A 27,033-nucleotide genomic window follows, 5' to 3' on the forward strand; every position below is an offset into this window, starting at 1 on the left:
GGTCTGCAATTGACAACCCGTGGTAGTTCCAGAAAGCTCCCCCTTCAAGACTTCCCCGCTCCCTTTTAGATGAGATTTCCTTTATTTTCACAGTATATACCATCATAAATTATATGTATGTGTTCACCTTCTGTCTCTCCTTCTGGTTGTTACCAGTGGCTACCACCTTGGTCAATAAATTTTTGTTAATATGATCATTATAACTAATAATATTCATGATTTGAGGGAATTATGTGTTCTTCATAAGGAAATTATACTGAAAAGTACTTACTATAGACATATACACACTTTTTATAGTTTACATTATTAAAGATTTTTTAATGTACAAAAGTAGAGAGATTATAATGAATCCTCATTAACTACACTTCAATAACCATCAATATTTTCATATACATTTTTTAATCAGCGGTACCAGCAGTAGTTTATACCCACAGCAGGTTGACCAGTTGTCAACGGGTGAGGAAACAGATTTCAAGTCTCCAGAATTATAGTTCTGGTGAACTTTAACAGCAATAACAGACAAAACACTCTCAAAAAAGAGCCATTAAGGTCCTACCAGTGACCAAGAAGCAAAAAAAAAAGGGGGGGGTCTCATAGACTAGAATCCTAAAAGCACTTCACAAGTGTCCTAAATGGCCATTACATACTACAAGACTTGTCCATGAAAGCAATCCCTGCCAACTATGACTTAACTCAAGAGAAGGCTAAAGTATTTTGTTTTCGTTTCCATTTGCAAGAGCGGACTTCAGTATTAGCAAATGAGAAAACGCGTCCCTGCTCTCTTGGATAAATTACATTCACTGAAGATTGATTGAACTCATTTATTCCAAAACAAAAGCAGAGGCTGAGGATCTTAGTGGAAGTTACAGAGCTATCCCACCGGCCTTCCTCTGTGCCCGCACTGCAGTAGGGGCTCTTGTTGGAAGGCCGGAGGGGTGGAGGGTGTTTAGAGGAACCACATCCAGAATCTAGATCCCAGGCAAAGGAGTATTCTTTAAAAGGTAGGAAGAACGAAAGTCAAAGGCTCGAACCTGGGCCTGGATAGGAACACGGCTAAACAAAGCAATAACCTAAGGGTCCTTCGTCACTCTCCCTCCCGCCTATGGGGGCAGGCCCGAACTACACTTCCCAGAATGCAAAGCGGTGGGGCGGCGCTAAAGAGATAGTGTGTTTTTACCTCAACTTGGCTCCCGGCGCTTCAGGTTTGATTATAAACTCCAGTCTCTCTTCTTGGCTCTCCTCCACCTCAGCTTAATTGGCTCCGTAGTCGGGGCGTAGGAGGGCGGCTCAGACGTCACTGGCAGCGGTTGAATGGAGGCTCTCAGCCCCGCCATGTGACGGTAAATGAAGTCCCTTCTCTGGTCAGAGCTGTAGTTTCTCCAACTGCGTTGGAGCAAGAGAACTACATTACCCAGTAAGCCTCGGCGCCGGGAGGCGGCGTGGGGGCGGCACCTCACATCTGGGACAGTCATCCCAAAGCCTCTTCGGCGGGACTGTGATGGCTGGAGAGATGACGATCTTAGGTCAGTGACCAGGGGTTCTGTATGGCTGTTGTGGGCACCGGAGCAGTTTGGGGAGGCCGGGATGGGTGGGTGTGGTTGTCACCTCCTGGATCCAATTGGCGCAGTGGGAAGGACTCCGGAAAGGTGACTTACAGGCGGTTTTTGGTTCTTCGGGGCGCCGGATTGAGGGTCGCGTCCAGACATGGCCTGGGCCAGAGTAGGCCATGTACGGCCGGCGGCGACCCTCCGCGTACATCCTGGGGTCATCGGGCCTCGGGAAGGGTTCTTTTTTAAAAAAACGTCGTTTTGTATCGTTGGTTGAATTGGGGCCTTTGAGAGTCTGCGAGAACGTGCATCTCCAAGACCCCTTTGTAGAGAAAGGGGGAGGAGCAGTACCGGCGACCTGAGCCGTAGACTCATGGGATGCTGCATTTTGAGAGAGCCAGGCCTCTTGGATGTATAGTCTGATGCCCGTTCCACCAATCTGTGTTAGTAATTAACCCTCCCCGAACGAGAAAATAAGGAAATGTCTCTGAGGTTTTCCACGTAGGAGCAAGAAGAAAATGGGGTTGGCACTTGATTTCATGTTTTTGAGTTATGTGTTGATGAGGATGAGCTCACAATTAGTAAAACAGACTCCTACAAATTGACGTTTTGGGTCGTATGTAACACGTAAGGACATAGTCTCCTGAAACCAAATAACAGATTAATTGTAAATTCGAAGTGCATCTTTCTTTATCACTTACGTTTACAATCTGCATGGCGTTTGTTCATACTTGCGTGTGCGTGTGTGTTTTAATATTTGTTGAGCATCTCCTATTTGCTAGGAGCCATTCCTGGTTCAAGGGATACAATAGTGAACAAAACCTGCCTTCAAGGAGCTTTATCTTGCCTTTAGGATTACACATTTATGGTTCTTCTTCCCTAAATGTTAACTTCTGCAAGAAGTATTTACTTAATTCGTATTTAAATACAGAAAAAGTTAACTGTGTTCTGTTGGAAAGTGGCGGTTTCATATTTAAACAACTTTTAAAATCATTTTTCCTATTTATTCAGTTCATCCTTTTGAAAGGAAAAAGGAGATGAGAGGGTGAAGTGTTAGCCCTCCAGTAATGGAGTTTTTGCTGTGGAAATTTTAATAGGTGAAGTATACAGACATACAACTACGGGGTTTTTTGGTTTTGTTGTTCTTTCATTTTAACTGTATTATAGTTATTTTGCATTATGAAAAACTTGATGTCTGAGAGAAATATTTTGAGAGTATTAGTCTTGTCTCAAAGAGTGATATTAAAGGGACTTTGCTATAGTAATTTAGCATATTGTACTAGTTTAACAAAACATATCTTTTAATTTGCCTATATTTCAGGATCAGCTGTTTTGACTCTCCTGTTGGCTGGCTATTTGGCACAACAGTATTTGCCACTGCCTACTCCTAAAGTAATTGGTATTGACCTTGGTACCACCTACTGTTCTGTTGGGGTGTTTTTTCCTGGCACAGGAAAAGTAAAGGTCATTCCAGATGAAAATGGGCATATCAGTATACCCAGCATGGTGTCCTTTACTGACAATGATGTATATGTGGGTTATGAAAGCTTAGAGCTGGCAGATTCAAATCCTCAGAACACAATATATGATGCCAAGAGATTCATAGGCAAGATTTTTACCCCAGAAGAGCTGGAGGCTGAAGTTGGCAGATACCCATTTAAGGTAAGTGATTAAGCTAAAATCTGTTTTAATTTTAGTTCAGCACACTGTTTCAATTAATGCTTTGGCTTCAAGTTACAAAACATTCTGTTTCAACTTACTTAATCTGCATGGAAGTTACATTATAATAAGCACTCCTACAGCAATTCCAGGATGAGTTAATTCATTAGCTCCGTAGTGCTGTGGTGGACTTGGAGCCTTATTATGTTCTTGCTCTGCCATCCTCAGAATATCTGCTTTGCTTTTTGTTTCACTGTAGCAAGAAAGCTAATAAAGCCCCATGAACTATGGATGGATGGATGGATGGACGGACGGACGGATGGCTAGATAGATGGAAAGATGCTCTGTGTGTTAGGATATACATATTTATATACTTAAAAAGAGATCATAGTAGGCATGCTATTTTATGACTTGCTTGAAACTCAACAATTTGACATGGTTCCTTAGAATGGCTATTCCGTTATTTAATTGTCCAGTCTCAGTAAATGCATTTTATTTTTCCCCTGGTTTTCCACTTATGTTGCAGCTTCAGTGAATATCCTTGTATATACATCTTTGTGTACTTCTTGAAAATTTCCTAAACTTGAATTCTAGAAGTGGAAGAACTTGAGTTCTTTAAGTACTTTGATTTATATTGCCAAATTGTACACTGGAAAGGCTTCTCTTAACTACTCTTTTTTTAGAGGGCCTATATCTTTTCTAGTTACTGTTTGTTTGTTTTAAGATTTATTTATTTATTTTAGAGAGAGACAGACAGAGAAGTGTAAGTGAGGGTAGAGGCAGAGGGAGAGAATCTTCAAGCAGATGTCGTGCTGAACACGGAGCCTGCCATGGTGCTCAATCTCAGAGCCCTGAGATCATGACTGAGCTGAAAGATGCTTAACCAACTGAGCCACCCAGGCGCCCCCCCCATTACTATTTTTTAATCTTTGCCAATAAATAAGTGAAAAATGATATTTTGTATTAATTTGTATTCCTTTGATTTTTAGTGAGGTCAATTTTTTTTAAATTGTTTATTGGCATTTTTATTTTCTTTAATGATCCATTTCTTGTCCTTTGTCCTAGTTTGAGGTAGTTTCTTTTCCTTTATAAAATACCTTCATGATACGTTTGCAGTATTTTTTGTGTGTTCTTTGTTTTTTTCACTGATGATATGTAATTTTGCTTTTGAGCTGTCAAGAATGTTGAATTTTTATGTGGCAAATCATCTCAAAATTTTTTTTAAAAATGGTTATGGACTCTTACCATGCTTACAATGGTAAGATATTCTCATCCTATCCATTTCTATTTTTTTTCCTAATGCTTTTTACATGACTATTTGTAGGTTTGTGTTTTGCCAGTTTTTTTCTTTTAAATATTTTATTTTTTGTCTAAAACATTTTTTTCATCATGATGAGTGTACTCTTTAATCCCCATCACCCATTTCACCCCCCCCATATCTTTTAAATATTTAAGTTCTTCCAAAGAGGGTTTTTCTTGTGAATTATGAAGTGGAATTCTAAGTGAATCGCTTTTAAAATTGATAGCTGTATCAGTGCTGCTTATTGAATAAAATTCTTTTTTTTTTTTTTAAAGATTTTATTTATTTATTTGACAGAGATAGAGACAGCCAGCGAGAGAGGGAACACAAGCAGGGGGAGTGGGAGAGGAAGAAGCAGGCTCATAGCAGAAGAGCCTGATGTGGGGCTCGATCCCAGATCGCCGGGATCACGCCCTGAGCCGAAGGCAGACGCTTAACCGCTGTGCCACCCAGGAGCCCCTTATTGAATAAAATTCTTAAATATTTTATGTATTTTCAAAGGAGAAAATAAATTTGCCCCATTCATTTTTTAGGTTTATTTCTTTATTCTTTTTTAGCTTTTTCTTAGGATCCTTTATCAATTTATAAGTCTTTCTTAAGTAATGATTAAATTATATAAAGCTATACATTCCCTCAAAATTAAGAATTTGAGTACATTACTTAACTGATGCAGGAGTTATTTCTTCCCAAGTTTTTTGGGGATATAGTCAACATACAGCCTTGTATAAGTTTATGATATGCAGCATAATGATTTGACTTAAATATATTGTGAAATGATTAGCACAGTAAGTTAACATCCATCATCTCGTATAGATACAAAAAAAGAAATTTTTTTTTCCTTGTGTTGAGAGCTCTTAGAATTTACTCTCTCAGCAACCTTCAGATATACCATACAGCAGTATTAACTGTAGTCATCATGTTGACATTACTTTCCCAGTACTTATTTATCTTATAACTGGAAATTCGTACCTTTTGACCACCTTCATCCATTTCCCCACCTTCATCCATTTCCCCTACTCTCTCCGCATCCCCTGCTTCTGGTTACCTATCTAACCTCTTTTTCTCTGCGTTTGGTGGTTGTTTTAGATTCTACATATGAGAGATCACACGTTTGTCTTTCCCTGTCTGACTTACTGCACTTAGCCTAATATCCTCAGGGTCCATCCATGTTGTCACCAATGGCAGCATTTTCTCCTTTTTTATGGCTGAGTAACGTTCCATTGTGTATGTATATCACAACTTTATCCATTTATCTGTTCATAGCCACTTCGGTTGTGTTCATGGCTTGGCTGTTGTAAATAACACTGCTATGCACATGGGGTGCAGGTAGCTCTTCTGCATAAGAGTACATTCCCAGAAGTGGACTTGCTGCATCATACGGTGGTTCCATTTTCAGTTTTTTGAGGAACCTCTGTACTGTTTTCCAACCAAGAGTTATTTTGAGTTTTTTTGTTGTTGTTAAGTTTCTAAGTGTTGTGATTTTTTTTGTAGTTTCTGTTTCATGTGGGGTCTGATAGTATAGTGTCTTTGGACCTCATTTTAACAGTATCTGCAGCTCGTTTTTGTTTTTCCCAGATAGGTTTGTAGATGGCCAAGTTTTTGTCATTGAAACCTAATTATGTAGTCTAGAGTGACCAGAGTAAAATTCTTACAATGTCTTAGAAGACTAATTCCCTTTACTCTTGATATGAATAGAGTCTATTGGTGAAAGGATAATATGTTTTAGAATTAATCTAGTTTTTTAAATGTACAACCACATTAGCAGGGTTAATGACCTAATACATGTTTTTACAGAAATAAGAATGTAAGTGATATTTGATTCTTGGATAAGAACATAATGAAGTACTAAAATTATTCTTGCTAATGTGTACCAGAAAATTTTTTCAGGTTAATTAAAAAAAAAAAAAGAAGATCCTAAGTCAAGTACATGATCCAGCAACTTTTATTCCTTATATATTTCATCTTTTTTCTTTCATTCATTTAACAGATACATATATTAAGAATCTTCTATGTTCCATGTATATGCTTGGTGATGGATTATTATTATTATTCTGCTGTTATTGTAGATTCACATTATAGCTTTTAATAACTTCTAATCTTAGTAAATGATAGATGACAAATTTTATGACCTTATAAAGTGAAGTTTTTATTGAATAAGTCCAGTGTGTATGTATGTATGTATGTATGTAAGTATATGTGTGTATGTGTTTATATATGATTTTACATTTCTTTTTTTTTTTCTTTTTTTTTTGGTAAATCCTATTCACAGGTTTTAAACAAAAATGGAATGGTTGAGTTTTCTGTGACAAGTAATGAGACCATCACCGTTTCCCCAGAATATGTTGGCTCTAGACTACTGTTGAAGTTAAAGGAAATGGCAGAGGAATATCTTGGAATGCCAGTTGCCAATGCTGTTATTTCTGTACCAGCAGAATTCGATCTAAAACAGAGAAATTCAACAATTGAAGCAGCTAACCTTGCAGGTAATATCACCCTTGCTTGAGTTGTATTTTTCTCAAGATGTTCTTAGGTTGAAAATCTGAAAATCTTGTGTATCACTTTGCAAACCACCTAACCAGGCACATAAATAAACCCAAAGTGGGTAAATTAGATGGATTTTGATATAAGTTTACAAACAAAAATTAAGGAAATTCTATAGCACAATGTAAAATGCCACATGCAATGACAATAGCCAGTCAGATAGGCATAGAACAAAGGTGGAGAACATGAGTGCATGTTAGCAAGGAGGAATTTTTTCTATAACCTTTCTTTAATGTTAAGATGAATGTAATATTTTTGTGAAAATCTGAGGTGGAAGAGAACTCATTTAAAACCATCAATAAATATTGAGTGCCGTGGTAAACAAAACAGATAAATCTCTGTTCTCCTGGAATTTATATTCTACTGGAGGGAAACAGAAAGTCTGTATTAAAGATAAGTATATTGTGGGGTTCCCACTCTCAGCATTATTGATATTTTGGGCTAGATGCTTCTGTGGTGTGGGGAACTGTCCTGTGCGTTATAGGATAGTTAGCAGCACCCTAGCCTCTACTATTTAGGTGCTAGCAGCCCTCTCCTCTCCAAGCAGTGACAATCTTATGTCTTCAGATGGTGCCAAATGTTCCCTGAGGGGCAGAATTGCTCCTGGTTGAAAACCCTGATCTAATATATATCAGAAAGTAACATGCTATGGAAGAAAAAAGAACAGAACAAGAACAGGATTGCTGGTGGCGATCAGGAAGTGGGGCGACTTGCAGGTTTTAGAAGGGTCAGGTAGGCCTCTTTGAGAAAGGGACGCTTAAGCAGATTTGAATGAGGTGAGGTTGTTAGTCAAGCTGATATGTAGAGGAAGGATGTTGTAGGAGAGAGAACGGTCAGTGTAACAGCCATAAAATGGGAATTTGCTGGTGCATATGAAGACGGGAAGCTGGTCAGTGTGACCAGAGCAGTGAGTGATGAAGTCAGAGAGCTAAGGGAAAGGCTATGAGGTTTTTAAATTAATTCTTCAGAATTGGAATAGTTTTTTATGGCTCTTGATACATAAATGCCATATTACTTCCCAAACCACTCATGACGTGTGGCAGTTAGGTTAAAGCAGGAAGTTTGTGCAAGGAAATCTGATCTTTTGCCTGAACTTTCACTGTTCAGCATTATCTTAAAGATGAGATTTGCTATATATTTCAGATTTACACTTAAGGGTCTTAAATTTTAAGTACTTTTTTAAGAATCATTGTACCTTTTGGAACATTTCATCTAGATTTTTTTTTTATAATCTCTTCTGTTTATTTATCTGCTTTTTTTCAAAATCACTTTAAAAGAAGAGCATAGTAAGCTTACTTCATTTCTGCAGCAGTTTATTATAGCACATAATAATTAAAGTTTTATTGCTCTTATATTCCCAAATAAAATAATGAAAATTAGAAGGGGCTAGGATTTTTAAAATTAAATATTAAATAATATAGAATAGAATGATATATTCCACTGAATCTGGGCTTTCTTATACTAATAATTTTTTAGATGATTTTAATGATACCATTTAGAACAACGAATATTTATCCTTCCCATTTCATTATTTTTGATGGGTTTGTGACTGCTCTCATTGTTACTCAGTGGAGTTCATGTCGCATAAAACACACTAACATGGTATGAGGTTGAGTGGGCAGGAATTTTGATAATGGTGTCCTCTGATGAGTTGTTCTTCCTTCCAATCAATTTTACAGGACTGAAGATCTTGAGGGTAATAAATGAACCCACAGCAGCAGCTATGGCCTATGGCCTCCACAAGGCTGATGTCTTTCATGTCTTGGTGATAGATTTGGGCGGAGGAACTCTAGATGTGTCATTGCTAAATAAACAAGGAGGAATGTTTCTAACCCGAGCAATGTCTGGTAAGAAAAATACAGGGATTTTTCAGACAATGCTTTCCTTGTTAGCACACCTAATATGTTAAGTGTTTATTTTAAAAATTTTTTTCAGGGGGTGCTTGGGTGGCTCAGTTGGTTAAGCGTCCAAATCTTGGTTTCAGCTCAGGTCATGATCTCAGGGTTGTGAGATCGAGCCCCATGTGGGGCTCTGCACTTGGTGTAGATCCATTTGAGAGTCTTTTCTGCTCTGCTCTTCATATATATATATATATACACACATATAATATAATATAATAATATAATAATAATATAATATAATATAATATAAAATAAAAAAAATGAGCATCCTATAAAGCAAATAAATACATTGCCATTGGTAGCTCACTGAGCCAGTAGGACTTCATGGCTCTGGTGAAGGGAACAGAAAGTAAGAATAATCCTTTAAAATGAAGACTGATCAGTTTATTTGATTTGATAAAATGTTTTACAAAACAGATATGGTTTAGAAATCTAATAATAGTATTCTCTAGGAAATTATAGGATTTTGTATTCTAAATCTTGGTTTTCAAGTTTTTTGTTTTAATTTAGTTTAAAGAACGGAGCCTGTTTGAAAAATGAAGCTTTAAGTTATAGCTTGTCTAACTTCTCCGTTTTTCTTTTTCCTCATTCTTTAGAAACAAGTTCAGTGCCAGAGATTTGTAACATTAATCTTTCCTTTTAAAACTCTCTCTCTCCCCTTTTTTTTTTATTTATTTTTTTATTTTTTATTTTAGCTCTTAATCTAGCAAGCAAAGGATTTTTTAAAAATTAATTATAAAGACTTTCTTCTCTTCAGAGTAATGACATTCAGTGTTTTTAAATTGCTATTAAAAGTCAATCTTTTGTCAACCTTTATCTTCTGAAAAATTATTTGATATCATTAAGAGATATTTCTTTTTTTATTATTTAAAATTTTTAACCAGATATGCACTGTTTTTAATAGTATACATTTGAGTTAAAATGAGTTTAATCCAGTTATTTTTAATCAGTCTTTGTATGAATAAAATCTAAATAGTTAAGTATATTAAGCAAGAGATTTGTTATCCCTAGTATATCATTTTCATACATACCACATAGACATGTATATACATGTACACATACAGATACATAAATATAACATATGCCTTATTTCTAACTTAGGAAACAATAAACTTGGAGGACAGGACTTCAATCAAAGACTGCTTCAGTATTTATATAAACAGATCTATCAAACATATGGCTTTCTACCCTCTAGGAAAGAGGAAATTCACAGATTAAGACAAGCTGTGGAAATGGTCAAATTAAATCTGACTCTTCATCAGTCTGCTCAGTTGTCAGTATTACTAACGGTGGAGGAACAGGAAAAGAAGGAGCCTCAGAGTAGTGACACTGACCTGCGAAAGGACAGATCTTCTTCTGCTGATGGCCACCATGTGAACAGTGTGTTTGGAGCTGGCCTTCCTGAAAAGAAAAGTGGAGAAAGTCAGGTGTTATTTGAAACAGAAATATCGCGGAAGCTCTTTGACACCCTTAATGAAGATCTCTTCCAGAAAATACTTGTACCCATTCAGCAAGTATTAAAAGAAGGCCACCTGGAAAAGGCTGAGATTGATGAGGTGGTTTTGGTTGGGGGTTCTACTCGTATTCCTCGAATCCGTCAAGTCATTCAAGAGTTCTTTGGAAAGGATCCCAACACTTCGGTAGACCCTGACCTGGCAGTGGTGACCGGAGTGGCTATCCAAGCAGGGATTGATGGAGGCTCCTGGCCTCTCCAAGTCAGTGCTTTAGAAATTCCCAATAAGCATTTACAAAAGACCAACTTCAACTGAATTATGGAGGGATGATTATTTGTGATTGTCTGATGAGCTCTTCCTCTTTATCAGACCACCTCCTCCAATAAAGAAAAATCTCTAAAATATCTCACAAATTGACCTGAAAGGTAACATTTAGATACACAGAATTTTACATAACATTTTGTTTTAGGATTAAATGTGACCAGATTGATCCTGTTTGATTTTGGAGAGATCTCATTCCAACAAATACTTTTAAAATGATAGAATTGAAGTAAAACTGTTATAGGAGAATGGGTGGTTTTGTTTTCTGGATTCTGGAAGTAGATAACCATATGCACTTAAAAATTACATTCTGTAAACATTGCCTAGTGCCAATATTATGATTCCCAGTTCTTACTAAATTGTATTAGCAGGAGCTGGTAATTGATTTACTTGGTTATCACATGCAACTATTAGTTTGAACTATACTTGAAGGACAGTATTGGTGTCAGGTTTTTACATTGGCTGGGAGATAGCAGTATTAGTAATATAAGCCGCATATATAATGTTCAATAACTGCCATATTATATAATAAATCTACTTTCACAAATTCAATGTGTCCTATTTACATAATCTACATTCTCCAGATTTTTAAAATATATTTATTGTATCAACTTATTTTCTTTCTAGAATAGCTGTAGATTTATTCAAATGTTTCAATAGCAGACAGTAAACATAACCAGTTTATATTCCAGTTCCTTCAGTTGCTATGCATCATTCTCTGCTTGGATTTCCATGATTCTGCCTGGTTAGAGAACAGTAGGGAATTATTAATTTCATTTTACACATGTCTTAGTGTCACAAGAAAGCTATCATTACTAGCTCTTTTTTGTTATCCAAGACCTTTGCAGACATTGGTAAGTACCACTAATTAGCTACAGTATTAATGTTTTTGTTTCTTTGTTTATTTTCAGTAAGCCCTGGAGAATGTAGCTTGCATTTAAACTATCAAATCATATTTGATTCAGTTTTTACTGAGATTTTTCCTCATATTAGTTTTGAGTGAGGAAAACATGCTCAGTTGTAAAATCCTTATTGTTTCTCACCTTCATTAGTCACATGTGGACTGCTTTTAGCCTTAAGGTTAGTATGCGATGAGAGTAAAAAAATTTTGAATATTGGAAATAATGTGGCAATCTAATGGGGAAGGCAATGTGGGAAAATTTCTACAAAACAGCATTTGTAGCAGTTTTGTTTTGTTTTTGTTTTTTTCCTTTTAGAAATGCTACAGGGACCAAGAAAGAAAATGTAGCAAGCAGTTATATTTCTGTGTTGCCTATATTTGAAGATTTTTCTTCTTAATACATGCATGCTTCATATTAATATTCAAAGATTACACTCTGGTCAACATTTTTGTTAATATAAAAAGTACGTCTGCTTTATCTGTTGTTGAATTTAAAGAATGCTGAATTTCCAGTCACTGAAAAAAGAACTAAGCAAACTCATTTCACCAACATCGAAACATTTCAGCTTCTCAGAGTAAAAAGCTGAATGTTAATATTTTTGCAGATCTAAAAAAAAGTGTTAGGAATGAGATTGCTGTTAAAACACAATTTCAATCACATAGTTTTGTGTACAGAATGTCTAGTAAGTAGATAGAAAAATAAAAAATGTTTGTTGACATGTTTTATTTTCGAACTAACAGAGAAATGCCAAAGATGAATCCTTCACTGCATTATGAAAATATTTAAGTGTTCTCTTGGACTTGATATGAATCTTTAATAGAGTGTTCAATCTATCAAAATCTCCACATATATTATGAGCTTTAACCTAAAGCATTTTAACATGGTTTAAAAAAAATCTTGACTCTCTCAAATACATGAGATAGTTCAGGAAGATCTGTTACCACTTTTTAGTGGAAACAATCTGCAAAACAGGGCAGCTAATCTCATACTAAAATTGGAATTTAAATAATTTGATTGTGTCTGAAAAATAGAATGGCAGTGTTGGAATTTGGGGGCAATAGTTTAGCATATTCTCTAGTATAGTTACATCTTTAAAAATATGAAGTAATGTCTGTCTTCAGTCATATTTTTAGAAGCCTATGTATAAATGGTCCTGAAATCAATGTAGTTTATTTATTTAAAAGATAAAAATGCATCCCCAAAGGGATCATTTATGCCTAATAATCTTAAGACATTTTTCATAAAAACAATACATTTTGGTTGTACATGTAACTAGTGTTTTTTGAAGTGCATTAACTTTTTAAATATTAACTGTTGTATGATTAGAATATGTGAATGAGTAATTTATTTTCTATCAGGAATGTTTCGGTACTGTGTTCTCACTCCAACCACTGACTTAACATGCTACTGTGTGTAACATGTACTGAAGATTATATAGCTATTGTGCATAACAGATTGTGCCTCTTAAATTTGTGTGTGTACAGGTACTTCACATTTTAATGTAAATAAATACCAGTTTGCAGTTTGTTTTTTAAACTGTGTATTTTATTTTCCATTCACAACCAGGCCAGAGTACGTTTTTGAGGTTTATAAGTGAAAAGGGGGGACAGCTGATGTGATGCTCCTGGCACGTGAGCTCAGCAGGTATTGCCCGCTGCCCTGCATCCTGACTCTGGGGTTGCTTATATCCTTTTCCACTTATTTTCCTAATTTAGAAGTGACAGTTCCTGTATCATATGAAGAGCAGCTCCAGAATTCTGAATACCAGTTCATGACCTTTGACTATAATGGAGCAAAACCCTAAATTAATCTATAGTTAGTGAATAATCCTGCCTAACAGACTACTGTAATCCTTTAGTTGATTCATTAATACTTCATATCTTCTAATAAAGTTTGTCTTATTCTTTGGACAAAAACTAAATATACATATTTTACATATTTAAAGAGATTCATTTGATTAATGTAGTCTTTTCAGATGAACCCTTAAATAAAAATAGTAGACTTGACTTTCCAATAGTTCCTGTGATTCCTTCATAGTTTTTCGAACAACCATTGCTGAGGGACTCAAATGAGGAAAAATACGGTGACACTCCCATATTTAGTTTATTTAACCAACAAAAACACAGTTCCCCATTGAGGTAGGCAGCCTCCAGTGTAGCTTTCAAAGATCCTATTTTCCGGTATTCATCTCCTTTTGTGATCTTTTGAATTTCGGCAAGATGTGATGACTCCCTGCTAATGATGGGAGGTACATGGAGGTGAACCCCAGCGGACAGCACTGACTTCCAACTGTGAGAGCCTTCTCAAAAGTGAGCCCTCTCTTCCTTCAGATAATGTGGCCACGGTTGAAATTTAAGTATAATCTCACGAGAGACTTAAACCAAAGCCGCCCAGCTAAGTGGATTCCTGACCCATGGAAATTATATTTTTGCTGTTTTAAGCCATTAAGTTTTGGATTAATTCGTTGTTCAGAAATAGATAATAGAGTGCTAACTATGAACCAATACTGTTCTAAATGTTCTAGTGATAGGGGTGCCTGGGTGGCTCAGTCAGTTAAGTGACTGTCTTCAGCTCAGGTCATAATCCCAGGGTCCTGGGATTGAGCTCCGTGTGGGGCTCCCTGCTCAGTAGGGAGTCTGCTTCTGCCCTTCCCACCTGCTCTCTATCTCTCTCTCAAATAAATAAATAAATAAAAATCTTTAAAAAAATGTTTTCATGATAACCAATTTAGTTTTGTTCTAGCAAACCTGTAAGTAGGTAGGTACTATTATTCCCATTTTCAGATAGGGAAATTAAGGCACAGATGTGTCAAGAAATTTCCCTAGGATTATACAGCTAATAAGTGGCAGGATTCAAATCCAATCCATGCTCAAACGCAATGCTGTGCTACTTTATCCATCACATAATACAATCCCATAGTATCAGTTTTATTCAGTTACTAAACTACTGGATGTTATCCATGAAAGACTTCTTATTTAGCAGATAATATAAAAATTAAAGATTTTGATATTACTATTTAATCCTTTACATTTCTGACTAATTTATGGGTTTTTGTGAGTACCTAGTGAAAAGAAAGTACTCGATATTACAAATGGCTATAGTAGAAAGATAAGGAAGTAAGCAAAGAAGTTCAGTGACTTGCCAATTTATGTAGGATTGTAAGAAAATGCCACAATAAAATAGGTTATTATTTTGCCTAAGATTCTCAAGACCCTGATTCTATTGTTCTCAAGTTTCTGCAAGTTATTGAAAATGCTCCTGATGAAGTATGAAAGAAAATAAATTTTCCTTGGTAAAGCATTTATTTAATTTATAATATGAATTAATAGACATTATTTGGATGTCAAAGCAAGAGCAAATGCTGTTTGTTTTACACCTCATTGAGTTAACTATCATTTGGCTTACCTAAAAGACCTCCTTGTAACTTTATTAACATGTATATCACATAAACACACATACATTTCTCCTGTTAAGAGTACATCCATTCCCCTTAAATCGTCTAGCATGGCCTACATAGTATTGGAAATTGGAAATTGAATCTCAGTTAGTAGTTGTAATCACTACTCTTCCTCTGTCTCCCAGTTGGCTAAACTAAGGTAATTTTGCTGAGGGAAGTTCTAATTGAAAAAGACTTTGTGGCAAAAAGTAGTTATGGAAGAACCTACTAACCGCTATTGCAGTATCTTTTCTATTCTCGTGTTGTTTACAGCAACATCCATTGCGTTAAAAACTTTCCCAGCTTCCTTTGCAGCTAGGGGTGGCTAGTGATACAATTCTGACCACTGAGAGGTAAGCATAAGTCACTAGATAGAAACTCCACAGGCTTTTTTTTTTTAAGTTTACATATTTGTGCTATTAAATGTCTTGTTTCTCACCATTGCTTTCTTCTTGCAGTGCAGACACAATGCTGGAGATAAAGCAATGGGTTTTTGCAACTACCAACCAAGATGTGCTATGGATGATGTTCGAGCAAAAGACAGAGTAGCCTGGTGGTGTTATGGAACCACGCTGGCCAACTTTGTCCTCTCTACCTTGAGACTTCTTTCTGCTTAAGAAAAATAAACCCCATAAGGGCTGCCTGGCTGGCTCAGTTGGTAGGGCATACAACTCTCGATCTCAAGGCTGAGTTTGAGCCCATGTCAGGCATAGAAGTTACTTAAAAAAATAAAAAATTAAAATAAATCCTTTAATTGTTTACCCTTCTTTCTTTGTTTTCCTTCTCTTCTTCCTTCTGCTTTTAAACTTATGGCCCTTACTATGTGCTTAAACATTTGGTCCAAGTATCATTTGTTGGACTTCCGTTTCTGGCCAAGACGCAGTAAGAAGGAACTCATTTGACTAAATAATCAGACAAAATATATGAAACAACAGGACTTTCCACATCATGGTCAACATTAATTCATATCCATTACCTCTGTAATTGATATGGTAATACAGGGAAAGCAGATGGCTGTTCTGTATTACCTGGAGACTTGCACAAAGGCTCAGAACAGAAAGCAAAAAGCAGATGTTCAGAGGGAATTAGTGGTGACTGAAGTGTCATCAATATGTATACCTAGTTCCTGTTTGTACTCCACTGTCACTCGTTCCAAGTCATTTATTTCAGCCTTACTCTCTGATCACCACATGATGTTGTCTACTGCATATATTGGCAATAAACCAATAATCATTCATAAGTATATTAATGATGAGTTACATTTTTGAAGCATGAATTCAAAAATTGATCGTATATCACTTCCCTTGGTGCACACAAAACAGTGCATGTGCTTTATTTTCTTTCTAAACATTGTGGAGCAAATATTTTTTCCAATCTTTCAGATTTTTAAAATAAACATCACAAATATTTCTCAAGTTATGACCCATTTTTACATTTCACTCCTATATCCATTCATTTTTATTTTGCTCTTTGTGCCACGCTCAGGAGATAAACAAAAGACTCCTATCTTTGATCAACTATATAACTAACTCTGGGCTCAGACTGGTCAATCTATAAAAATAACAAGCGAGCAACTCTGGTTACCTCGTCAGCGATCATCCAGAGAAGCCAGGCAGCCTTTCCTCAGTTCATACCCATTACCTTATTAATTCAGCCACAGAGCAGCCCCATGAGTTCCCTAGATACTCTTCATCTCCGTAAGCACATTTAGAGAAATGTAGCTTACAGTATAGCCATAAGTCTTGATTTCAGTATTCTACAGGTGGCCCACTTGCTTGGAAAATGACAGCTAGCAAGATGCGAATTAGGAAAACTAGAAGGAACTAGATCCGTCCTGACTGCTGTCTTCTCAAGTGACATAATAACCTGATAATAATAGGATACCATATTGCATACCACTCGGGACTCCATCTTATTTTAATCTCCAGTTATCCCGAAGTGTACAGTATAATGATTCAATAATGCTCTACATGACTCCGTGCTCATCACAATAAGTGTACTCTTAATCCCCTGCACCTATTTCAGCCATCCCCCCACCCATCTTCCCTCTGGCAACCACCAGTTTGTTCTCTGTATTTGAGTCTGGTTTTTTGGGGGGTTTTTATCTTCTCATCTTTGTTTTATTTCTTAATGTCAACATATGAGTGAAATCATATGGTCTTTATCCTTTTCTGACTCTTCTTCTTTCACTATTATACCCTCTACACCCAGCCATGTTGTTGCACATGGGAAAGTCTCACTTTTTTTATGGCTGGTGATATTCCATTATATGTATCTTCTTTATCCATTCATCTATCAATGGACACTTGGGTTGCTTCTATATCTTGGCTATTGATAATGAAAACACTGGAAGAATATGTACTACAATAAACATTGGAGTGCATGTATCTTTTCAAATTAGCATTTTCAGGTTTTTTGGGTAAATACCTAGTAGCAGAATTACTGGGTGATATGGTAATTCTATTTTTAATTTTTTGAGGAAACTACATTCTGTTTTCCACAGTGGCTATACCAATTTGCATTCCCACCAACAGTGCATAAGTTTCCTTTTTCTCCACATGCTTGCCAACACTCATTATTTCTTGTCCTTTTGATGTTCACCATTCTGACAGATGTGAGGTGATATCACGCTGTAGTTTTGATTTGCATTTCCCTGATGGTGAGTGATGTTGAGTCTCTTTTCATGTGTCTGTTGGCCACGTCTATGTCCTTTTTGGGAAAATGTCTATTTAGGTCCTCTGCCCCTTTTTAATTGGATTACTTGATCTGACTGTTGAGTTATAAAAATTCTTTATGTATTTTGGATAGTAACCCTTATCAGATCTATCATTTGCAAATATCTTCTTCCATTCAGTAGGTTGCTGTGTCATTTCGTTGATGGCTTCCTTCACTGTGCAGAGGCTTTTTATTTTGATATAGGCCCAACAATTTATTTTTGCTTTTGTTTCCCTGCCTGAGGAGATGTATCTAGAAAAATGTTGGTAGGCCAATGTTAAAGAAATTACTATGTTTTATTCTAGAAGTTTTACAGTTTCAGGTCTCACATTTAGGTCTTTTTGAAAATCCACTTAGAGTTTATTTTTGTGTACAGTGTAAGAACGTGGTCCAGTTTCATTCTTTTGCAGGTAGGCGTCCTACTTTCTCAGCACCATTTGTTGGAGTCTAGATCTCTTTCTTAATGGAATTCAACAGATATTTATTCATTGTTTACTGAGTGCAAAACACTGATGGGCACTTCAGGGACTGTAAAGACAGGATAACACTTCTAGTGGCTTACGTTCTAATGGCAGGAGGCTTTAGATAATATAAGGTTTTATAACCTAAGGCAACTTTTCATAAATACCTGTAGGGGATGAAGCGAGGTCGTACGTGGTTGTGCACAGGAAGGAGAAAAGGTAAATAAAAGAAATAGTTGCTAGGTCTTCAAGAACATGTTAAAATATTTTATTAAGACCATCTTAAGAGGAAAATAGCATTAAAATTTGAACACCTAAAATTTGAAGGGCAATTCAAGAAATAATATTGCTTCTATTACATAAAACTACTCAATTAAAAAGTCCTTCAAAATATGATTAGTATTGCAAGTCAAGAATCTTCTTGTGAATGCATACTATCTGATACATAAGTCATAGAGGTTAATCCAGCCCAAAAAAGAATGTTGCATAGAAAGTATTGTTTTTTACTCAAAGTCAATAGTAAAAAATATTATAAAATATTATTTTTAAATGAAGTACACCACAAAATTCAGTTAATATATAATTACAATTTCCAAAAAGCTACTGAGTACTCCTAAGATTTTTTCTGTGATTCCCCCATCATTTTATATACTGTACAGTGGCTCAACACATATTATGTCTGTCTATAAATCCCTGTATTATATTACTCAAAAATGCTACGTCGTTAATTCTTCAAACATTGGCTGGGTATCAACTAGATGAAAATCACTATGCTAGGAACTTAACGTACAAAGATGACCGACACTGGCTACTTGCCTTCAAGTAGCTTTAATGGGAAGGCAGACTAAAATAATGACAATAGACTATGGTCCCTGCCATGAAACCTGTATGCACACGGGGATGGTGAGAGTACAGAAAGGGATAACTAGATCGGACTGGAGAGCAGAGGAGAAATCAAGGGACACTTCACGGAGAAGGTGACCCCTGAACGAAGTCAGAGACTTAAAGGATACATGGCACGTAGCACTTTGGGCAATACGGAGAAGGCAGATAGATATTCCAGAAGGCATGAGTGAAAGAGAGAAGACTGGGTGCAGCCCAGGATAGTTGGAACACTGATGCTTTTTGGTATTTATGCCAACATGTAGCCAGAGGCCTGCCTTTGTGCAGTTCTCCCCGTTGTTATTTTTAAAGATATTAATCTATTTTTTATTCAGTATAATCAATCTATAGCTAAAAGTACTTATTATTTTGTCACTGAGTCTTGTGTTATTCCAGCTTCTGTTAGCATTTGAAAGAAAAGTCCTTTCTGGCATATCAAATTCTGTGGTGTTTCAAATTCTGTAATCCTTCCAGAGTCTAGAACAAGTACCCTGCAATGCAAAAAGAATCCAGTCAGGTAACCTAAATCAGTTTTCCGGTTTATCTTTATTTTTCTTGCTGATGTAAAACGTAGATTACCATGTGAGTTATGTCACTACAAAATATGGGTACTATTGAACTCAAGAAGTATATCCAGTTTTCTAATATTTTTTTAGCATTAACATATTCTTCTAATTGTTTGGAAAATATGTTTCCTACTATTCAGGAAAATTTTCTATCTGTCAGCATGGATACAATCCTTTATTAGCGGCAATTAGTATGTTTGGTATATTCAGTGGCTATCACTGTAGAGAGATACATAGATGTGTTTTATTTCTGAAACCAAATAAAGCTTACCTATCTGAATCGATGATAGAGTGCAGTCTATGAGCAATCGTCAGGATGGTGCAGTCAGAGAACTCTTTCCTGATTGTGGTCTGCACCAAATTATCAGTCTCAAAATCAATGGAGGCTGTTGCCTCATCCAAAATGAGGATTTTTGTTTTTCGAAGCAAAGCACGAGCAAGACAGACAAGCTGCCTTTGTCCAACGCTGTTAAAAAAAATAGTAAAATAATTTCTACAGTGGCCTCTATGGTTACACACTTCCTGTTCTCAAATTCTGATTATATCACTACTCACTCTCTTTCTAAGCCACACTTTCATTCATTCTTTTACTCAAGAAATATTTATTTTGTCAAAAGGGACAAAAATCTCTACGTGGAGTTTACATTGTCGTGGGAAGACAGAAAAAAATAAACATGATATGTGAGTAAAATGCATAGTAATAAGAAGAATTCAAGCACACAGAAGGGGAGGGTATAGAGTGTGGGCGTGGGGTGGACATTTTAGATGGGCCTGCCAAAGAAACCCTCAGTGGACTGAGGGTGTTGCCTTTAAATTCAAGACCCTTAGGAAGGGGACAGTGAGCCATGCAGATTTCCAGTGGAAACTTCTTCTTGACAAAGGGAACAGCAGATGCCAAATCCCTGAGGCAGGCAAGAGCTGGCCTGGCATATTCATGAAACAGCAAGGAGGCCAATGCGGCAGAAACAGAGAGAGATAGGGAGAGCAGTCAGAGAGACCGAGTCATGCAGTGCAGGGCTTGAGGGGATCTAGCTCACTTTCCTTGGGTCTCTGGTCAGGTGAAAGGGACTGTCATTGGGTATCAAACAGCCACGAAGGAAAAAGGAGCCATTTATTACATTCTTAAGGAAGAAAGCTATTCAAATAGGAGTCTTTACAAAAGAAGAGTCAATTAAATAGTGACTTTTCATACTGTATTGTTCCTTTTTTCCCCTTTCTTTTTTTTTTTTTTTTTTTTAAAGATTTTATTTATTTATTCGACAGGATAGAGACAGCCAGCGAGAGAGGGAACACAAGCAGGGGGAGTGGGAGAGGTAGAAGCAGGCTCATAGCGGAAGAGCCCGATGTGGGACTCGATCCCGTAACGCCGGGATCACACCCTGAGCCGAAGGCAGACGCTTAACCGCTGTGCCACCCAGGCGCCCCTCTTTTTTCCCCTTTCTTTCCTTCACCAGCAGTTTCCCAGCCAATGGTTACCATTATATTCTTTGTCCCTCTTCCCTAGAAGGAATCAGCAATCGTGTGCTTTGCACAGACCAAAGGAGGTCCTGGGTGATTCAGGAGCAACTTCTCTTTGAGTCTAACTCAGAGTTTCTAAGGAGCCTTGGAATGAGTAACTTGGCCAAGCTGTGCTCTTAGCAGCTTACCTGAGGTTTTCACCTCCCTCTGAAATCTCATGAAGCAGCTTCTTGGGAAGGGACTGCACAAACTCTTTTAAGTGACACAGTTCTAGCACTTCCCACAGCTCACTGTCAGAATACTTGTCTAAGGGATCCAGGTTCATTTGAAGGGTACCAGAAAATAAAACAGGATCCTAGAGGACAAAATTGTCACCAGTAATCTTACTGTCACATGAGGCACATACACATTTTTTTAAAAATCAGATTCAGAAAATAAAGAAAAAGCAAAACAATCAAACCTAAATAGTTATAAAATTCATTTTATATTGAAAACAAAAGCAGAAGAGAATCAGGATAAGCTGTAAGTGAATTAAATCATTATACATTTCCTGATCATCTTTCTCCTTCTCATTAACAATGTCAACACCAATTACAATAATAATGATGATGGTAGCTACCATTTAGTCAGAGACAATAACATAGAATAGAATAAATGCAAACTATAGTATGTATATAATATTATCAATCAGCATACCAACTCAGAAAGATGGAAGTCAATATCCCCATTTCCCAGAGACTGAACTGGAGGGTCAGCTCAGGTCCAAAGAGCTCTTGTTCAAAGCCACACAGAAGGTAAGTGGTTGACTAGAATTTGAATAGGAAAAGTCCACGCTCTTTCCAATATACCAACATGCCTGGTGAAACTGTATTTTACTACACCTGTATTTACTTATAAGAGAGGAATGACTAATATCTCTCTTCTTCATTAAATTTTTTCTCTGCCAGAATTCCATTCACATTTGCTTTTGAAGTAAATTCATGAATAAAAGTGTATTTCTAAACAATATTGAAAAGAGATTATATTTTAAGATATTTTTAGAAGGTAATACAAAGATATCTCATAAATGCTCAGCTTAAATCTCTCAAACTCAACTGAACAAGTCATCTTTGACTGTAGATAAATATTCTTGAGCCAATTTGCATATTTGTTAATGATCAGGTTCCTTTGATGCCACAGATAGACAAATCAAAGGACTTGAAAAAATGATCTAACTGAATTATTGTTCTTTTCATCTTTTAAAATGTTTTTAAACTTCAAATCAAAGGGGCAAAATTCTACACTCGTTCTACCTATTAGGCAAAAGCCTCAGTAATTTTTTTCTTCCAAAAAATACCAATGCATTTCAGTCTGATCTCTTCATTCAAATTTTATTTGCATTTACTATTATGAAGGAAACTTGTAAAGCAACATATCAGTTTTTCAAATGGATAAATGCATTTAGAAAGACTGTTTTAGAGTAAGAGTGTTTAATAGGATTCAGTTATGTAGTGATTTTTCATAACACATTTAAATGCTCTGGCTTCTAAAAATGAATTTAGTTGCTTGGAAGGAAGACATTTAAAGAAAAAAAAAAGATCACCTAAAGGGAGTTAAGAAAGTCTACTGACAAAGCAGGCTTTACCTGTGGAATAATATTAAGTTTGCCCCGAAGGTCATGAAGTCCAATAGTTGATATGTCAATACCATCGATAATAATTTTGCCTCCTGATCTTTCCACAATTCTAAATAGACAATTTGAAAGTGTTGATTTGCCTGCTCCAGTCCGTCCCACAATTCCAATCTGTAATGAAATGATCATAAAGCATTTGCACTGTGCTTTTTGTAAGGGACTGGGGCCTTTGCACTGACACCAAATACATTAGGTGTCAGGTCAGCGGGATTGAATTTTGCCAAACAGAACAACCCTGCCTGGCATGGAAGATGTAATGTGACTTCTAAGGATCAGTCTTTATCCAAATACCCATTACTCACTGGAAAGACTCAGGTTAGTATGTGAGTTTTCTCTACCTTTGAGTAATTTAATAACCACCTGACTAGAGAATACCAGCAGCACCAAGAAGAGCAGATCACTCCTGAACCGTCCTGAGACTAGCTATTCAGAATGTGGCCAAAGATGACTGATAATGGGGTGGTTTTCTTGGGACTTTCAAAATGAGGATTCTCTACCCTCCTTCCCCAAATAAAACAAACTAACAAACAAACAAAGGGGAAGGAACCCTTTGCCAGAAGGATAGAAAATCCAAAGGAATGTCTACAAATTTCCTTGGTGTATCAAAACAACTCTGGCATTAAAACTATTGAGGACGGCTATGGGTAACATCTGAGGATCTTGGATTCCTGGACAAAATAATCAATTTGTCATAAATATCAAGTGATTGCACATATTCCTTTGACCATGAGGATTAAAGCAATCCCTCTGGGTGTTGATTTGTGTCTCAGTTTTAATGGGAACATTAGGCACAGAAAACTTTAAGGGGGCTGATTTGTTCTCATAAAAGATCTTAAATCTTAAATCTTAAATCTGACACACTATACTAGAAATATCAAGAATCTGTTGAATTAAATGGGAGAATCAAAATTCCACAATGACTTTCTTTGTTCCAAAGACATTTTTTGTCCTTGGTATTACTACAGTGGACATGGTTCAGAGGGTTAGAAAAAGAGATGTTTGGGGTTTATATATAAAAGCCAGGTCTTTAAGAAAGAAAAGTGGGACATTGTTGTCAATTTTTTTCCTCATTTTTTACTTTTATTTTCTTGTAAAATGTTTCTAAGGAAATAATATGTTTTCATAAGACATTCTGGAAAATGCGGAAAAAACTATAGTAGTAGAAATTATTTATAATCCTGTCACCTGAAGAGAACCACGATTTACGTTTTACAACCGTTCTAGGATTTTTGCTAACGTAGTCTACCTGTCTGCTTTTTTAAAACAGAAAACTGATACACTATAAACAGTTTCATATATAGCTTTTAGTAATCAAATTACATCTCAAGTATTTTCTCTTCCCACTAATAATCCTGGAAAACATGATGTCAATGACTACACAAATATTCTCTCCTTTGGATTTACTGTATTTTAGGTAACTTGATTTTATTGTCTAATAAAACGATTGCTCTTTACTTAATAGAGGAAGTAAAAATAAAGTATACTACTACTGGGAATATATCCAAAGGAAATGAAATTAGTATCCTGAAGAGAAATCTGCACTCCCGTGTTCATATTCACGATAGCCAGGATGTGGAAACAACCAAAGTGTCTGTCCATAGAAGAATGGATAATGAAAATGTATACATATATACATATACACCAGAATGATTCAGCCATAAAAAGGATGGAAATCCTGCCATTTGTGACAACATAGATGACCCTGGTGGACATTATGCTAAGTGGAATAAACCAGATGAAGAAAGATAAATACTGTAAGATCTTCCTTATATTCAGAATCTAAAAAAGTCAAACTCAAAAGCACAGAGTAAACGGTGGTTACCAGGGACTGAGGGGTGGGGAGAATGGGAAGATGCTGGTCAAAGGAAATGAACTTTCAGATAAATAAGAAGAATGTGTTCTGGGGATCTAAAGTACAGTGAGGTGACTATAGTTAATAGTACTGTATTATATACTTGAAATTTGCTGAGATAGTTGATCTTCAGTGTTCCTACCACATCCAAAAAAAATTAAAACAAAACAAAAACAAAAAACCTTGTAACTATATGAAGTGATGGATGTGTTAATTTGATTGTGGTAATCTTTTATATATATAATATATATATATAAATATACACACACACATACACCCATATATATGTATATATATCAAGCCATCACGTTGTACACTTTAAATATATGCAATATTTACTTGTTAATTATAACTCAATAAAGCTGAAAAAATAAAGTATACTAAAATTATACTTCATAATATAGTATGCACAATTTAAAAATACTTTTTTTAAAGAGGAAAACCTTTTTCTGTACACACCAACCACATGAGTTTATAACTCTTATATGAAATTTGAACAATGACCATCTTACATTCAATACCATATCATAGTTTGACCTTACAATGAATGAATTCAGATAAAAGGGAAAGTCAAATTTATGAAATATATATGGTACCTTCTCTTCACCATGAGTCTGGAAAGTGATATCTTGTAATGCTAAACCAAGATCATCTCGGTATCGAGCCTGATAATTAATAAACTCCACTATCCCTTTATCAGGCCACTGTGATGGAGGCCTTTTAGACATTATCCAGGGTGCCTTAAAACAAAGAAATATTATAATAATCACCAAAAAAATCATGAATATAAACAAAAGTGATAGAAAACATTCATGGATATTATGACCTTCTGAAAATAATTAAATATTACCAATATAAAACTTCTCATCTAGTTACAAGAAAAGCTTAGAAATAAGTTTTTGGATGTAACAAGGCTTCCCATCTTCTATACAATTATTAAGAAGAATCTTCTAAAACTCTACAAAGTTGCTGAAGGTAACCTGCTTGAAATTTTAGCTGAGATGAGGACAGTTTGTCATTCATTCCTTGCCCAAATACTGAGTATTTACTATGCTAGTCAGGGCTTCAATTGATGAAGATTCATTAGTGAGCAAAACAGATATAAATTCTTGTCCCTACAGAGCATACAGGATGTCAGAGAGAGACAGAACCACACAGCATATGTAAAATGTTAGATAGTGATAAAGCTTCGGAAGATGGGAGATAGGCAAGGTTAGTGCTGACGGTGTAATTTTAAGTAGGGTGGATAGGGAAGTCTTGGTTGGATATGATACGAGAACAAGCCATGTGGATTCCAGGCAGATGATTAACTGCACATGCTGAGGTCCTGAGACAAGGGCCTGCCTGGGATGTTGGAGGAACAGCAGGAGGCAAAAGAGTGTGGTGTTTGGGCAGCGAGGTGAAATGTTTTCATCAGAGGGAGTGATCACCAGTGTCAGAGGATGGATCAGGTCAAGTGAGGACTGAACGGAGACCACTGGTGATCTTGACAAGGGCAGGTTCAGTGGAATGGTGGGATTTAAAGCCTGTTTAGAGAGAGTCCAAAAGAGAATGAGAAAAGAATAGGCTCTGTCAGAGAATTCTTTTGTACATAGGTACAGAGAAATGGGGTTACAGGAGGGTAAACAGAATTATCTGAACAATTTACTTCTTCCAAGTCAAGAGTTTTTTTAACAATATGTGTCACATCGGCATCAAATTACATAAAGATGATTTTTTTTAAAGATTTTATTTATTTATTTGACAGAGAGAGACAGCGAGAGAGGGAACACAAGCAGGGGGAGAGGGAGAGGGAGAGGGAGAAAGAGAAGCAGGCTTCCTGCTGAGCAGGGAGCTGGGTGTAGGGCTCAATCCCAGGACCCTAGGATCATGACCTTAGCTGAAAGCAGACACTTAACGACTGAGCCCCCAGGCACCCTGAAGTCGATTTAAAAAAAAAAACAGTATGGGTGTATGTGTTTTACATATTTCATTTTTTTCCAATATGAAAAGAATATATGTTAAAAATTTATACATACATAAACAAGAAGTTTATATACAAAAGTATAGTATACAAAGTATACAAAAAACTAGAAAATAGAGAAAACAATAAAATTATATAGTGGTCACCACATGGTAATAGACTGAGCAAACTGAATACTGATAATTGGGGGTTGTAAAGGTAGATTAATCTTCCATGAAATTTGTGTGAAAAAGGAAGATAAGACCTGGGGAAGAATCTAGGGGAAGATTCAAAATTTAGGTAGGAGTTGGAGGATGAAGATAATATTTTAGCATATATATAGGTTGAGAGGGGCAAGGGGGTCAGGGTGCAGAGATGTAGAAATTAAAGAAGTGGTTAATGGAGCAAAGTCTGACAGAAGACA

The 27,033-nt window shown here is 36.2% G+C and overlaps 2 protein-coding genes across 2 annotated transcripts in view; one reads left to right on the forward strand and one right to left on the reverse strand.

Moving 5' to 3' along the window:
• Window positions 1–1,458: 1,458 nt before the first annotated feature.
• Window positions 1,459–13,147, forward strand: HSPA13 (heat shock protein family A (Hsp70) member 13). The gene is made up of 5 exons (XM_008701739.2): window positions 1,459–1,523; window positions 2,869–3,209; window positions 6,776–6,989; window positions 8,727–8,894; window positions 10,050–13,147. The coding sequence occupies exons 1-5, from the start codon at window positions 1,499–1,501 to the stop codon at window positions 10,715–10,717; spliced, it is 1,416 nt and encodes a 471-aa protein (XP_008699961.1). The 5' UTR covers window positions 1,459–1,498; the 3' UTR covers window positions 10,718–13,147.
• Window positions 13,148–18,491: 5,344 nt separating this feature from the next.
• Window positions 18,492–27,033, reverse strand: part of LOC103673037 (multidrug resistance-associated protein 1) — an 85,635-nt gene continuing 77,093 nt past the window's right edge. Inside the window, exons 24-28 of the mRNA XM_008701738.2 lie at window positions 25,264–25,407; window positions 22,768–22,926; window positions 21,332–21,498; window positions 19,957–20,151; window positions 18,492–19,610 (exon numbers count right to left, since the gene is read on the reverse strand). Coding sequence (XP_008699960.1) covers window positions 19,484–19,610; window positions 19,957–20,151; window positions 21,332–21,498; window positions 22,768–22,926; window positions 25,264–25,407 — 792 coding nt within the window. The 3' untranslated portion in view covers window positions 18,492–19,483. The remainder of the gene's footprint in view (window positions 19,611–19,956; window positions 20,152–21,331; window positions 21,499–22,767; window positions 22,927–25,263; window positions 25,408–27,033) is intronic.

Source organism: Ursus maritimus, unplaced genomic scaffold (genome assembly GCF_017311325.1).
Source record: "Ursus maritimus isolate PB19 unplaced genomic scaffold, ASM1731132v1 scaffold_4, whole genome shotgun sequence".
NCBI classification, from domain to species: Eukaryota; Metazoa; Chordata; class Mammalia; order Carnivora; family Ursidae; genus Ursus; species Ursus maritimus.